Below are 15,968 nucleotides of genomic sequence, written 5' to 3'. Positions count from 1 at the left end.
TCATGGTAGCAAGATGTTGGCATTTAATTTGAACTCTTTATCAGAAAACAAGACAAAAAATGCAATAAAAATGCTATTCTTCTTATGTTTTAGATGATTTTTAATTGTAAATATTTAAACAAATTAGATGACAATCCAGTAAAAAAGTGACATTGATGATGAGAATTATAGTGTAAAAATATCATACAAGTTTTTCAGTTGATATTTATGCAGCATGTTTTGACTAGGCCTGCTCACACTTGACTTAAAAGAAGGTATTTCTTAATTTTAATGCAATTCAAAAGGGTTTTTAGCAAGGGATAAAATTCATATTCTCTTTGCAAAATTTGTCATTGTGATAAGATTTTTAAAACCTTTATTTTAGTATTATATGTTACTTTATAATAAAGTGTTCATGGGACAATATAAAAAAATCAAAGGACAGGTAGTATGTACACTTCACTTATTTTCTCTCCTTACCATCACATGAAATCTAGTTTTGCAAAATCACTAGTATATCACTTAAAATAATGATTTACCAAATTTTATCCAATTAGAATACAAAAAAAAAATTTAATAACTCCCTCCTGCTGAAACTTCTTTTAAGTTTTTGAAAATAAAATTATAATTTCAAATAGTTGATTTTTAATTCAGCAATTCATTTAAATGACATATTTAACATGGACAGGCATTTCAAAGTAAAAAGCATTTGCCTTTATATCTGCAAAATACAGTGCCAGCTGCATTTTCTTTCTTTGCACCTGAGTTTTACTAAATCTGACACTCTCTTGCATAGTTTTTGTTTGTAATACATTAATGCCTTGTCATAAAATTGCACAACCTCTATTACTCTTGTAAGAAAGATCAAAAAAGAACAAGATGTGGTCTCTTTGGATCACAGAGAAAGTTTCTATCCTCTTTATCACACTTTTTTTCCCATTGCTGCTCATTTTTGACACTCTTGTCACTTGTCAGAATTGGTGTGGTACACATATTGCTCAGATGCAGCAATCCAGAGAGGCCCTATTGCAGATAAATGTGTGCTCTTATGTATCTCTGTGCAGAAGTACACTTAAAAATACATCTATGTATGTTCACACAGATGCACGTAGATATATATAGTTATGTGTCTGGATGAAAAGAAAAAGTTATTTTATAAATTAAATGATGGAATAAAACTTTATACTGCAATGAAAGACAACATTTTGTAAACTATTGTTATGTTACTTACTTAGACATTATTATTTTTCACATAGTTTAAATTTGCCTTCTGGGTAATTTACGCATTAGCTTTTTAAAGGCTCCTTCTAGTCTTGGCTACCCTTGTTCTGCTGCTTCTGCTTGCAAATTTTCAGCTGCACATTCTTAAGAGAAAAGGATAATTTTGTTGAAATACACAGTTTTAAAACTATAGCCAAATGACTTTCCTATATGATTAAAAAAAAAACCTCTCATATTTTGCCCATTTCTTTGCCTTTTAACTTTGTCCCGAGAAACACACATACTGTTTATAGCCTTTATTAGTGCAAACACCAAAACTTCCACAGTATGTGTGGTTGTTTGAAAGATTTTGAATTTCTTGGTCAGGGACAAAGATTTAAAGACATGTTGTACATGTCTATAACTTTTAAATAATTTTTAGCTTTTCCAAGTTTCCCACTTGCAAAGTAGTTTCCTTTTAGTTTTCCTACTTTCCTATATCTTCTTACCACATTGGATAGGAGCGAGATACTGCATTCCATGACTGCATGCTAAAGAATTCCTGTGCCAAGGAGACAGAGACATGAGAAAAGAAGGAGCGCTACAGACAAATCAAATAAAAATAACTATTAACTTTTGTGGTTTTGGCATGTAAAAAATAACTTTTTCATATATTGTTATATGATTGTGCATGTATTTTTTTTTTAATGTTTATTCCTATTCTACAAGCATAGCTAAGATAGATAATCTGTTGATATTTTGTTATAAATCAGTCTCTTTTTAGGCTCAATTGAAATGATAGAAGTGAGAAATGGCAATGCCATTCTTGATTGTAATGAAGTGTTTATCATGAAGCCTAATTATGAGTATTTAAATGTGAGAGATGCTGATAGCAAACTACTGATTGGAGTACTAGTCACATTTGTCTATTGAGCATTTACTGTGCAGCAGGAAATCCTGACACGGCAATGACTTGATAAGGGTGTCTCTTAGAAAAAAAGATGTGTGTTATAAATATTCAGGCACCTTTATCTATTCAAATAAGTCCTCCTAAAAAAGTGTATGTGGGATCTCCTGTGTTAAAACTTTTTTCACTCCTGTCTGCTTGTGAGTCCTTCATAAGATTAGATGTGACATAGCAATTAAGATATCCAGGTTAATTTAACAATAATGATCAATTAAGTAGGAAAGAATATTGGAAGGGTCTTGCATGAACACAAGGTTTTTTATTCCGTTTCCTAAAAGCCCCTATTGTTTTCTTACACCAGAGGGAAAAATTCGTGTAAATACAGCAGACATGTTGAGCATCAAGGGAAAAGATATTGAAGGAAAAACTGATATAAGCATGAGATTTATAAATGAAATTTAAATTGACCAGTTTTTAAGCTAAATGACCAAGCAAAAGCATTGAATATAATGCCCTCTTCAAATTTGTTTCAATTCATCTCACTTAAAAATAGTTCTTACATTTTCTTTCATGGGTGATTATTAATTTTTTCCATCTTCATATTTTTCTAATATTTGTGGTGTTGTAGTCTTAAGTAGTTTTGAGAGGATTTCCTTTATGTGTTTGGAGATTCAACTTAATTTCAACTTGACTTGAGTGGCCTGGGAGTTACATTACATTTATAAGATCCACAGCTTTTTACACCTTCTGTCTCAAGTATGCTTTTGATATAGGTGCTAAGAAAGTTGAGCAAGACTAAATGATCTCTTTCCAAGATTTCTCCTGTGTTGTATGGATTGCTGTAAAAAAAAAAAAAAAAAAGAAAAAAAAGAAGAAAATATAGAAAAGAGCAAGTTATTGCCTAGTAGCTTTCAGGATGTCATTATGAGTTACTGGGGGAGCAAACAAAATCCAAAAATTTCAGTCTTCCTGCTTCTAGGATTATCCCACTTCATTTCTGTAACTCCCTATCACTTGAGTTCCATGCTCTTTTATATGTTATTAGTGGGAGCAGAACAGCAATTAAAGAAAATACATGTTTTGTAGGTTTAATTTTTCTTCTTGTCTTTTGCCAGACTCCTTTAGATCTTTAGGCTCGGACTCATGGGACAAATAGTGAAATATTGAGTTCCTCAGTACATTGGCTTTACTCACACAGTTCTTTGAATGGATTTTACAAAGCTGAATTAGGTGTCTAAGTAAATCAGAGCAAGAATTAAGACTATCTAAGGGTCACTGTAAGATCCTGCTGTTAATTGTTGCTTTTTAATTCTGGAAAGGTTTTTCAGTAATCCATCAGAGTCCATTATAAAGCATTATGATTGATCTAAAGTCTGTCATAGCAAGAAAGAGATAAACCGCTGTCAAAATACCAAACAGGTGTTTGGAATTGCTGATGCCATCTAAAAGAAGACAAGCAAGGAGATATCTAGCAGCACTATCACACTCAGCTTTTCCTTGACAGGGAGAGCACACATACTGTATTTAGTGCTTTCTAAAAAGGATTTTTAGTTGTGGGTTTTTCTTCAAATAACTTCTGTCACTACCTTGGACTGAGTCTCAGCTGGCAGAAAGCCGCTGGAGTCAAGGGTCAAGTAATTCTATCCCTGCTTATAGATGATTGTAAGGTAGGAACTCAAAAGTGTGAGCCATTGATGATACAAAGTACCTTGATATTTTTGGCAAATGCATCAACATGCCCTCCATATAATTTAATTAATTACTCAAAAATGAAAGATAATATTACTATGAAATAGCATATGCAAGTAATATTTATTAACAAGCTGTTTCTAGCTTTTGTTTCCTGCCATACAAACCGGTTCAAGGAGTTTAAATTTATTTCTTATCTTTCTAAGGAACTAACTTGAAATTTTATTATTGTAGAAATTATACAGGATAATTAATATTATTGCAATAGTATTGAAAAATAGATATGTGGAGAAAAAATATTTTCAAGAAAGATGCATAGTTTAAAAACCTTGGGTTTATTGAATTTATTTTAACTGTCTCTTACATTTGTGCCTCTGTGTGTTTCTACAATTCCAGATTTCAGACTGAACTGAATTATGATGTTTTGGAAGTTCATGATGGACCAAACCTATTATCTCCACTTCTGGGTTCTTACAATGGTACACAGGTCCCACAGTTTCTGTTTAGCAGTAGCAATTTCATGTATCTTCTCTTTACAACTGATAACAGTCGTTCTAATAATGGATTCAAAATTCACTATGAAAGTAAGTACTTCTGTGTTGTATTATTTGGTCTCCCCTCCCCCTCAGTGCTTACCCTAGTCATGTACAGATGTCATCTTGGCTAAATTCCTGTTATTTCCCAATCTGAGAAAGATTTAGTAATGTTAAACTGCAAAAGAAATGACCAATAATTTTATTTATATTTAATGTCATTGAGGTACTGCTCTGTGTTTTAAGAATAAAATATGAGAATGAGAAGCAAATGCCTTTTTTCTGGAGGCTGCTTTTATGTCTTAATATTCTTATATTTTATACAATGTATTTTTGTGCCTGTAAAATGGCATGAGATCAGGAAGATTATGAAAAACTAAGAAAAAAACTGAATTAGCGTTCTGGTTGATGTATCTGCAGCCTTAACTGAAGGTATGAGAAAATGTAGTTTTCATAATGACCTGAAAATCAAGAAATGGAATTGGTTGATTATGGATTTTTAGGATTCTAAAAACTTGCCTATATGACTTTTTGTTGACATAGAAATATTGTTTTGTCCTTACTATAGTAATATAAACTGTATTGCAGAAAGTATCTGTAAGATTTCATACTTCATGAATTACTAAAATTCCTATGTTGAAATACTATAATTCAATTTACATTTTGTCTTCTAAATATAACTTCTGTTCTAATAATTCTTACATATATGATAAATAATATTTTGACTGTAATCACTATCTTATTTGCTTAGTAAAGGTCATTGACATGCTGCTTGTACTTCTACTTGTTGGAATTATCACCAAAAATTTCCAGATGTTCTTAAAACATTTTTGACATTATTTTTTGCAATTTTCACTATTCCTAGCCACAATAAGGGTACTAAAACTAATATGCATAGGGGAGATATTGCCAGATAAAATTTGGATTTATATGAATTCCAGTGAATGTTAAATTCAGGTTGTTTATTCAAAAAAAGTGTCTTATAATACCAAAATTATTACCTGTCCTAGCATTCACCCACAAACGTCTATTTTTATAATCTTCTGCATTATGAAAAAGTGATGATTTTGTTAGGTTTTCATCCATTCTGAAGTTTGAAGGAAGGGTATCCTAACACATGAAGAACACTAGATTAAGATTGCCAACAAAGAATCTAAATTTCTAGAAAGAATGAATAATGTTAAATGGTAGAAATTACACTTTGGGAATGTGAACAGCAAAAAGAGGAAATCTGCACTTATACAAATAATAAACAGTTTCAATTAAATTAAGTTGGAAAGGAAACCTACAATTTCTTCATAAATAAATTCTTGAATTTCATCCTATTTTTTGTAAAACTGATCCACACCCCACTGTTCTCTACACTAGTGGAGAAAAAAAATCTAAATTTATATTATGATAGAGCATGGAAAATATATATTACCACTTGTACACAAAATAAACAATTTTCAGTATTTTCTGTTTCATAGCCCATGTTTATACACAGAAGTCTAGTATTCATTTTATTTTTGCTTAATTCTTACTGGTTTCTCATCTTGCATTATCCAGTACAATCCAGTCCTGTTTTCCTTTTTGGGAACACAAATCATAATGACCAGTGGTCTCCTATTCATCATTTCATCTCCCTTCAAATATTGTATTGAAAGCTAAGATCTTTTATATATTTGTAACTTTTATGCTAGTTATATCTTTCCACAATAGAAATTTCTTTGTAATGAAGGATTTTTTATGACTTCTATGTAGGAATAAAAGTAATAACACCCATTAAAATCTTGCACTGAATACTTCTAGTAATTTACTAACTTCAGTGTTATCTGTAGAGGGTTGAGTTTTTTTCAGCATTATTTTATAATGAACTTCTTTGTATGAGCTTTATATATGAACATCTCACTGGGAAATGATCTACAAGGTTTAATTTTTTAGCACACATTGAAATCCCTTTATAAAGTCAACTTCTCTTTATTCTTTTCTGCTAGTCTTTATCTTCTCAATGTCTCATATATCAAATAACACTAGGTATGAATATGATTTTTGTAAATAATTGATCTATGTAAATATTTAAAATACAAATATCAGAAGAAATATAAACAATTTCAGCTATGCTGGCAAATTTTGATCAGGAAAAAATAAAGGCTGAAAATCAGAATTTTGAGTGATCATCAAAGCTTTTTAATATCAGCATCAGGTACAAAATCATTTAATGTTACTAAGATAAGATCAAAATAAATATCCTGTAAATTATGGGATATTTTTTCTTATTTTTCTCTGCAACAATGGCAGGATTCAAACTGTGATCCATCGTATCTCTTAATGGTAACATGGAAAAGAATAGTGGAGAGATAGTTTACTGTAAATGTGAGATAATGAAGCCTTCACCTCACAACCATCACAACCAAATTACTGAATTTTAAAAAAAATCTATAGGTCCTTTGTTTAATTATTTTTTTTTAATTTTTTTAATCTAGGTGTAACTGTTAATACTTACTCTTGCTTGGATCCTGGCATACCAGTGCATGGACGTCGTTATGGACATGACTTTTCTATAGGTTCCACTGTCTCATTTAGTTGTGATCCAGGTTATAGGCTCAGTCATGAGGAGCCTTTACTATGTGAAAAAAATCACTGGTGGAGTCACCCACTCCCAACTTGTGATGGTAAGCATGAGCAGATTTAATACAGAGTACTTTAAGATATACAAGTTTTGCCAAACTGTTATTAGTCAAAATGAATTAAATGTCAGAGCCCATGGTATTATGGTAAAACCTATGTTTTTAGGAAAGAAAAAGAATAGTTAGAGGAAATAAATGCCATATATCTCCGTGATGAGACATATGAAACAGAGAATGATATATAGCTATTTAATCCTGCAGATTACTGAAGGTTTGTCTATCTGAATTTATGTAACTGTGAGCTAACTGATTGCAATCTTTGTGTATATATGGTTGTAAAGCATTTATTACAGCTTAAAAATATTTGTGTTTGGGTATCCATCTATGGACACAGATTGCTGACATAAAAACCATGAAATTAAGTTCATTTGCACCTGACTGAAAAACTTCATTTTCTCCTGTTTCATGCTGATCACTCTGTTTATAGCTTGTTAACAGAACTTCACACCCTTCAATCACTGTAGAAATTTATTAGGACCACATTATATCTGGTGATTACTAAACCAGACAAAAGTGGTTTCCACCATATCCTTAAATTAAAAAATTATCTAACATTTTTAGTCAGCTCTTGTAATCTGAATTGTTCATTTTAATGCTTTCCCAGTTGGGGTCATATCATTTATATGTACTATTAAGAAAGTGGATTGTAATGTTCATTCAGTTACATTATTTGAGATATTTGCTTAAAACAGTTTCCCATCTTGCAGTATGGTGCATGTTTTGATGTTAAAAATGTTCTCAGGAATTATATAACCATTTAATTCTAAGTTACTGTTTAACCAAAGAAAGTCTCCTGACCTTATATGAGCTACAGAATGTACATGATACTGTATTTTTTCTAACAAAGTTCTTAGTGTCTCAGGACACAAATTTTGAAAGAGAAAGATCTGAATGAAGACTGATGAAGAAGCTCATTGAATCATGTGTGAATTGCCATATGGAAGACTATTCATTCCCACTGCATGACTTTCTTTAGAAAATGGTAGAGACTTCGTTGGCCTTCAGATTGTTTACTTAAGAATGCTTTGGGATTTTATGTTCAGGAAGTTGAAGATGTCAGTATATGATAATACTCAAAATCTGTGGTAGTAGAAAGGGATGTGAATAATCACTTTGCTGAAAATAGCCCTCTTTAGTTCTGCAAGCCCACTTTTCTAAAAGATTCTACATCTCAGTCAGGTTCTTGCAATGAAGGATTGCAGGGTTCCCACAATTTGCAGTCAAAGGGACTATATTTTGCTGCAAAGACCACAAAACTAGGATGTGTTTTCTAGTGGTGATAGGCCCTAGATGCTAACCATGTAAAACAAACAAATAAGCACACTCCCTATGAATACTGTGCTCTGTTGTGAAATAAGCTTATATATTATGATCAATTTCTTTCTAAAGATGCTGAACTAGTATGCAATTCATTAGGTAAATGAGGTTTCTTTTTCTCCAGAGCACATTGCTAAATGGTGATTTTCCATTCAATAAATATGTTGTAAAGGTAGGATTGAGTACATTTATTCTACTAAATGTAATCAGCTTATGGTTGATGTAATTTCCATTTCATTGCTGAATTTCTTCTCTGTTAAAACAATCTGGAGTCCTTGTACCCCAGGCAAAAAAGGGCATTTGCTAAATGGGCTGTTCTTTGCATAAATTACAAGTATGGGTTTGTATTAATCATACCACTAATAAACACATCAGTTACTATTACTGTGCATTCAAAATGTTACTCTGATGGTTTCTGAAGAGACAAGTTATTTTTTGATTGTTCTTTTGATAACTGCATCTGGTTTTTTTATAATTACATCATGTAGTGATGTGGAGACAGACCATGGTAATTGTGCAGATAGGTCATGGCAGCTCATGAGTGGGTGTGGTTTGGAGAAATGACTATAAGATGGAAAATTTTAGAATTCTTAAAGCAAGTTCTTCTTCAAAGTGGAATATGGTGTTGACTGCAATTCTATTTTTTCAAGGAGTGCAAACTAAATATTTCATTATGTGTTTGATGTTGCAAGGATAAAGAAAGAGCCAAAATAGATGGTAATGTATTTGCTGAGAAAACACTGCTTGTATTGCATCTATACCATTCCCATATACCAACTACATATGATTCAATTTTAGCTATATGTCTGGAAAGCCTAGAATTTCTTAACTGTAATCACCACACAGTGCTTAACTAAAAAAACTAAATTATATTTTAAAATGTCCTTTCTATATGAATACTATAAGAGAACTTTGCTTTTAAGCTTAGAATATATGTGAGGAACACTATTCTACTCAGTATATTAATTCCTGTAGTAATCCCATCAAAAATTACAGGAAAAAGAATGTAAAAGTTAGATATCTACTTAAGAGTATAAAGTGCTCTTTATTCCCTTCATCATAATATTAAATATAAGGCTAATAGATAATTCTTTTTCATTTTTTGAATTAAATATATTGTAATTCCCCCTGATCTTAATTTACTTAAGAAAATGAATAAATAGAATGAAAATAATTGAAGCAAGATAAAAAACCTTTAATGTTTATATTGGAAACCCCTAGATGTCCAAATGAATTAGCAAATATGACATACAGTATATGAGGAATGTATTCAGGGAATCATGCAGAGGTGTTATGTCCTTTCTGTTGACATCTCTAAAATAAAAATAATAATTCCATTAAAACACAGCTGTTAAAAACCTGCTTCAAATACTTAGTGAAGTAGAGGCCAGAACTGGAAATGGAAAGCATATCTGGTCTATTTTAGATTTAAATAAGAAGGTCAAAATGCAAGTTTATATTGTGAGTAATCTAGGCTACACTAGTTTATATTAAATTAATCTCTTGTGTAATATAACTCAAGTCCAAGGTTTATTTCTTGAAGCTCAGTATGCTAATTTGATGTTCATATCCTTATTTATTTACCCCTACTGAACTACATCCGATTTTAAGATACATTACGTTTTCTGTAATTAGGGAAGACAAATGCTGAAGTTACTTGGTCTGTGAAGCACAGCATATAAGATTCAAACTCTAATTCACTGTTTCAGTAATTTTAAAGTCTATTTTATATGCCACTTTTATTATCCAATTGCACAATAAATGAAAATCATCTCAGAACTACATTTTTATTTGGAAGTTAGAGTCAATTAAACAAATGAATGTAATGAGGCCTCTGTGCACACATATATTTCTATTTAGACTTATATATACAAAAACATATTTCCATATAAATAGATATTTCTTTTTTTTTTCTCTGCAGTCCTTTCTAAACTAGCATATGTTATTAGTCTTCTTTGATGATGCTTCAAATGTAAAGCTAATTATTATTACTAATCAATTATAATTGTGTGTTTTCCCTTCCCATTACTTCTGAAAACCAAACAGTTTTCAATTATATGTACTTAAAACAAACTGAACTTCTGGAAAAAAAGTTGGGTTTTTTTTGTTTTTTTCTGAAAACTTTTCTTCTTCTCAAAAGTATTTTATCTTTCCTGAGAAAATTGACACTAACATTTTATGTTAGTGTCTGAGTTGCGGGTGGTGATTTATGGCTAGTCTCTTGAAAAATCTTTACATAAGAAAATATTAGGTGATACCATTTGAAAATGTGAAAAATGCCAATTTCACAGATGTCACCATCGTCAATCAGGCTAAAAAAGTAAAACACTTTGGGTTGGTTTTTTTAAAGTGAATTACTAGTGAACATTATGTTGAAATACATAAAAAAAACCCCCATTTATACATATCTGTATCTATCTATAAGTATTATTTCCTCTTGATTTACTAAATATCTCATACATTTTCTTCATATATTCTGTTCTTTTTTTGGATATGGGGACTGTTATGATCCGATTTAAACCCAGAAGAGCAAAGAAAGCAAAGTCTTTGTGTATAAACAGTAAAGAACTTTGAGGGTTCAAAACATACCCAAAAATGAGATTAAAACCAAATGAGGTTAGAGGCTGGTGCCAAAAAATTGATATGTTTTATTTAACAGTAAAAGAGGAAGGAAGGAAGGAAGGAAGGAAGGAAGGAAGGAAGGAAGGAAGGAAGGAAGGAAGGAAGGAAGGAAGGAAGGAAGGAAGGAAGGAAGGAAGGACAGGGAGAGAGTGACAGGGGTCATGTGGAAGCATATCACCCACCCAAGGGTCCCAGATACATCTTGTTGCTTGCCTCCATCTCGTCTTCTTAGTGGTCAGGCTCCCCCATGGCTGCCACACACTGTGCCACACTGAAGAGTGCAGAATTCTGTGGGTTAATCCACGCTTTGGGCAGGTGGCAATGCCCTGTGCCGCCCTTGCAGGGGGCCAGTTTGACACTGTCCCTTGCAACACTGAGGGTCTTTTGCATCATCATCTCTGGTGTTCTAGTGCAGGGTCTGGGGACCCATTTGGGAGCCCTTTGGTGGGCCATGCCATGGTTTAGTCAAGGTGTTAGGGCATGGGTTGGACTTGATGATCTTTAAGGTCTCTTCCAACCTAGTCATTCTTTGAATTCTGTGAATTCTGTGAACCCCCTCTGCTGCAGATAAGATTTTCCCTGGAGGAAAGGCCCCTCAACCAGGCTCCTCTGCACAGCGGAGGGTGAGCAGTCACTGCCTCTGACCAGAGGCCTTTCCAACACACACACAAAGCCTCTCTCCCCAGCCCTCAGGTGCTAAGGGTTTGTGTGAGCCTGGCAGCTGATAGCCCCAGCGCTGTGGTCTCCACCCTGAAAGTATCAGGCTTGTGTTTTTTGTGAATGTCCCCAGCCAGCCCTGAGCTGTAACTTCAACTTGTCTTCATCAGCGAATGGTGTAGGGCCTCTCAGAGCCCATTCAGGGTGTGGTGATCTTCTCTGCAGCTTTTGTAATACAGTTTTAAAAGTCCTTTGTGAAAATGTTTAAATCATAAACTATAATATTTCAGTCATAAACTATAATATTTCATTCTCTGACAAGGACCCCCTTCCTCTCATATCCAGATTTCCAGACATTTCATATCACTATACTCTTCTTAACTCTGAGACTGAACTTGTATCACATCAAAACAAACTAGTTTTAAATATATAGTAAATTTTATTTGTAGATCTCAGATGACAGCAAACATAATTAGTGGTTGTTGAGTTTTCCTGATGGTTATAAAAATAAGAGAGTTTTCTGTGGATAAGTGTTAAGCTAACTATACAGGATGACCCCTGTGCAGGAAGAGAATATACAAACTGACTTCTACAGTAAAATATAAACATGCAAAACCAGAACAGAGGGCATGTGAGAATAAAATGGAAAACACAAATAAGCAAATACGAAAAAACATGTCATTATCTGTGACATTATGTGAAGTGTCCTAGAAATATGTTTCTGTAGAACAGCTGCTGTGACAAGAGTCACAGTACTTGCAGTTGTTAATGCAGGATCGTAGAGATGGAAAACATATCTTATTGAAGTAGATTAAAAAAACCCCCCTGTCTCATTACTGATCCAAAATCATAGATTCTTACATGGTTTGCTAGCCTTCCCAAGTGAGACCCCAAGAGGGAATACAACATAATGACAGTTTAGCAGAAGATCAAATGGGTAAAAATAGACTATGAATAAATTTAGGTTGAAAATTATAAGACTGTTTCTAGTATTGCAAGATTGATTTCCTATAACTGTTTTATAGTAGCATGAAATATGGTCTGAAGTGGAACTTTGCTATGAATGACAAAAGTCAAGTGCTTTTATTACAATTATTAATGTATTTTTGAGATGAAGCATGGCCTGCATGTCTCCCACTGAGACACGAGTAGCCTGACTAAAGGTTCTGAAATAATTTGGGCCAAAAATTATTTTCAAAATATATATATTTTCTAAGCTAGGCTTGCTTGTTGCCACTTTTTTTTTTTTTTGTGATTGATCAAGTTACTGATCAAAATGAATGCAATTGCAACAAAAGAGAGTGTAAGTAATCAACCCAATATTGTAAGAATTTATTTCAGCAGAACATCTGAACCGAAGTCCATTATTAAATTGGAATACTCATTCATAGCTATCCAAAACTTGCTTCTTAAATTGTTACATCATTTCTAATCACTACAGTGTATACTTCCACGTACTGATCTGTATTTCATACAGCCACTTTTATATTTTGTTCTCTTTACTTTTCGGTCTTTTATTCTCATTGTTGTTGTTTTGTGTTTTTTAAAATTTTCTTTTTATTTTGATTCTCACTATTTGGAAAAGAGTAATGCAGCATGTCTTGATTTAACGTCTCTGATTGCATTAAAAAAATTAATTAGTGTGTTAACGTAATGTTCCATTTTCCACATTAGAAATCAAAAGTAGTACTTCAGTTGTTTCCTTAAGTATTTATTCTACTTATACTCTTTCCTAGCTTCCATCTTGGTATAATCAGATAAAGTGAAAGAAAGGTAGAATTTGGAAATATGTGTGTTTATCCTTTGCTGTTCTTATTTTTGTGTGCGCTCCTGTTTTCCTTTGCACTCTGAAAAACAGTCAGATACTAGTAGTGATATTACATGCTTGGGCTGTTAGCCATCTTATCAGGGCCAGTTGTACATCTACGATTTCAGATTTGTCAGCTTGGCTTTATTTTCTAAAAGGCTGCTCCCTTGATGCTTTTTCTGCCATCTGCTAGCCTTCATAGAGTTACACTGAAGGCCTGATGGCATGCCATGGATGTTTTGTCACTATTTGCATTCCTGAAATGTTTTCCAAACACCCCCTGCAAAATATATTATTTGGTCTGTAGCCCATGATTATAAAAACTGACTGTATTTTTTATTTAATGGATGAAGTAGATAGTTACCATCAGGAGCTCCAATAATATGCTGTCAAGTCCTGGCTGTATTTTGCTAATGCCTAAATATAGCAAGATCAGATGATAAGGTGGCAGTATTTGCCTTCACTGTCTCTTCTTCATCAGAGAAATGAGGAAGAAAATTAATATGGAAGGAGGTTATTTGCCTGTGGCAACACTGAAGAGATTGGGCAAATGTGGTCCTAGAATGTCTTATTTCAGCCTGTGGTGCTGGATTTGCAGATTTCTATCTTACAATTAGGCCAACAAAGGCTAGAAAGTTGGCAGGAGAAATAGCACATACAAAGCAATTATGAGGCTGCCCAGACAAGTAAGCATGTTTAAAACAGAAATATAGTTAGTTAGAGTGACCAAACAAATTTTAGCTAGGTAAGATAGGGCAGCCTTCATCCTAGTATATAGGACGAAATTCCATTTCTGATTTATAAAATAAGGCTTATTAAATGTATACTTCTTTTAGTGCCCTGAACACAATGATGATATGCAGTGCCATAACCTTGTTATGAAAAATCATTGATCTTTATGAAAACATCCCACAGTGCAACTAAAATGTCAGGAAAATGCATGTATTTCATTGACATAAATGTCTGCTTAGGTACAGGGTGAGATTGAATGTACATTCTGGATATTCTTTTAATTCCCTGTCTGCTGTGTTCTCAAATCAGTTACAAATTTACATCTACAAGCAGAAGATTGTGACATGTCCTTATATTCATTCTCAAATGTATAACATTAACAACAAAGGCATAATGAATATAACTTCAATCATTTACTCCATCAAAGTGTAGCAGAATTGCCATAAGCAGCATAAATATCAAGATATAGCAGAAGAAACAGCATGACGCAGCAAATTACTGACTGCACCTTACTCCTGAAGTATGTAATGTTTGAGCACATACTAAAGGCCAAACTTCTCCCCCCTTTATGAGTCACGCTGTTGAGTGCTGTGTTGGGAGCTGCCACTGATGTTACAGGAGGGGTAGGAGCAGGTTAAACCTGCGAGGGCAGGTGGGGCAACATCTCTTTGAAAGAGGCATTGCTCCTCCAATCTTTGACACACTCCTTCACTCACCCTCATTGCTGTGGCAGCAGGATGGGAAGGACAGACATGAGCAAGAAATAGCTGAGTGACCGCTTATAGAACAAGAAAAGAGCTTGATATTTGTATCAACTGAAGTTACAGACAAATAGCTGCCATTTACATCTCTCCAAAAGTGCCTTTGAAGACCTTTAACATCTCCTAAAGATAAGAGAAGAATTTGTGTTAATTACTTTGGAAGGACTGCTCTTATGGAGAGCTGCAATCAACTGCTGGAATAGTCTAGATTATCTGACCTGAAATGGGTGACCATAGTTCACTGTTTTTATTCTAAAATATTTCTGCAAAATAATTTTGGTAATGCATATAATTAGGCTAAAGAAAATAAAAGGAATAGATGCTTTTAACCTTGAGGAAAAAAAAATAGAACTGCTCATTTGTTTTATAATGCATGCCCTTCTGAGATAATCTATATTCAGAGAACTCTGATGTAATAACTTGGTACTGAATTTTAATAACTGTTATTGATATATGATAATTCTAAAATTCAAGACTCTTCCTTACTAAAAATTACTTGATTAATGTTGTATTTCAAAAACTCTGGAACAGAAAATCATTGAGCTGTACATTTTTGCCAGTGTTGTAATGACTAAAGTTTTGTATTTTGCATTCATTCAAGTTGTAATTTAATTTTTGTATTGCTCAATTACCAATTACTTTTATAAAGTTGCTAATGAAACTATAGGAATGCTTATTCTTATATTGGAATCTGTCATTAGCTCTAACATCATAGATATAAACACATAACCAATAATTATAATTGTATTCTCAAAATCATGTCAACCTTCCCTGCACAAATATTTTAAGTAAATAATTCTTCAATAGCCAAGATCCACCATTTTCACTCACCAACCTTGGCTTCTGTTTAAGTGATATTGTTTGGCTCTCTGTTATCTGCTTTAATCTCTCTGCTGAACTTAATGATTTTCACAGAGGCTCCAAAAACATGAAAAAAACAGCTAATGAAAATTGATTTTGATTTTCTTATGCATATTAAGCACAAATTAATTAATAATTGATTGTGTTTCTTTTTCTCCTCTGTAAAAATGGCCTGTAGTCATATCTGAAGTTGCTAAATCATTTGAGTAACTACTTTTAAGTAATTTTAAAGGC

The 15,968-nt window shown here is 33.0% G+C and overlaps 1 protein-coding gene across 3 annotated transcripts in view; it reads left to right on the top strand.

The window, feature by feature from the left end:
* The window catches only part of CSMD3 (CUB and Sushi multiple domains 3), a 577,908-nt gene that overhangs the window by 339,748 nt on the left and 222,192 nt on the right, over positions 1–15,968 (top strand). For all 3 annotated transcript variants that reach the window (XM_041407558.1, XM_041407557.1, XM_041407556.1), the window contains 2 exons: positions 4,172–4,359; positions 6,774–6,962. In XM_041407558.1, coding sequence (XP_041263492.1) covers positions 4,172–4,359; positions 6,774–6,962 — 377 coding nt within the window. The remainder of the gene's footprint in view (positions 1–4,171; positions 4,360–6,773; positions 6,963–15,968) is intronic.

The sequence above is a fragment of the Onychostruthus taczanowskii genome, unplaced genomic scaffold (assembly GCF_017590055.1).
Source record: "Onychostruthus taczanowskii isolate IOZ18803 unplaced genomic scaffold, ASM1759005v1 scaffold27, whole genome shotgun sequence".
Classification (NCBI taxonomy): Eukaryota; Metazoa; Chordata; class Aves; order Passeriformes; family Passeridae; genus Onychostruthus; species Onychostruthus taczanowskii.
The sequence above is the reverse complement of the archived record's forward strand: the minus strand, read 5'-3'. Positions and strand labels throughout refer to the sequence as shown.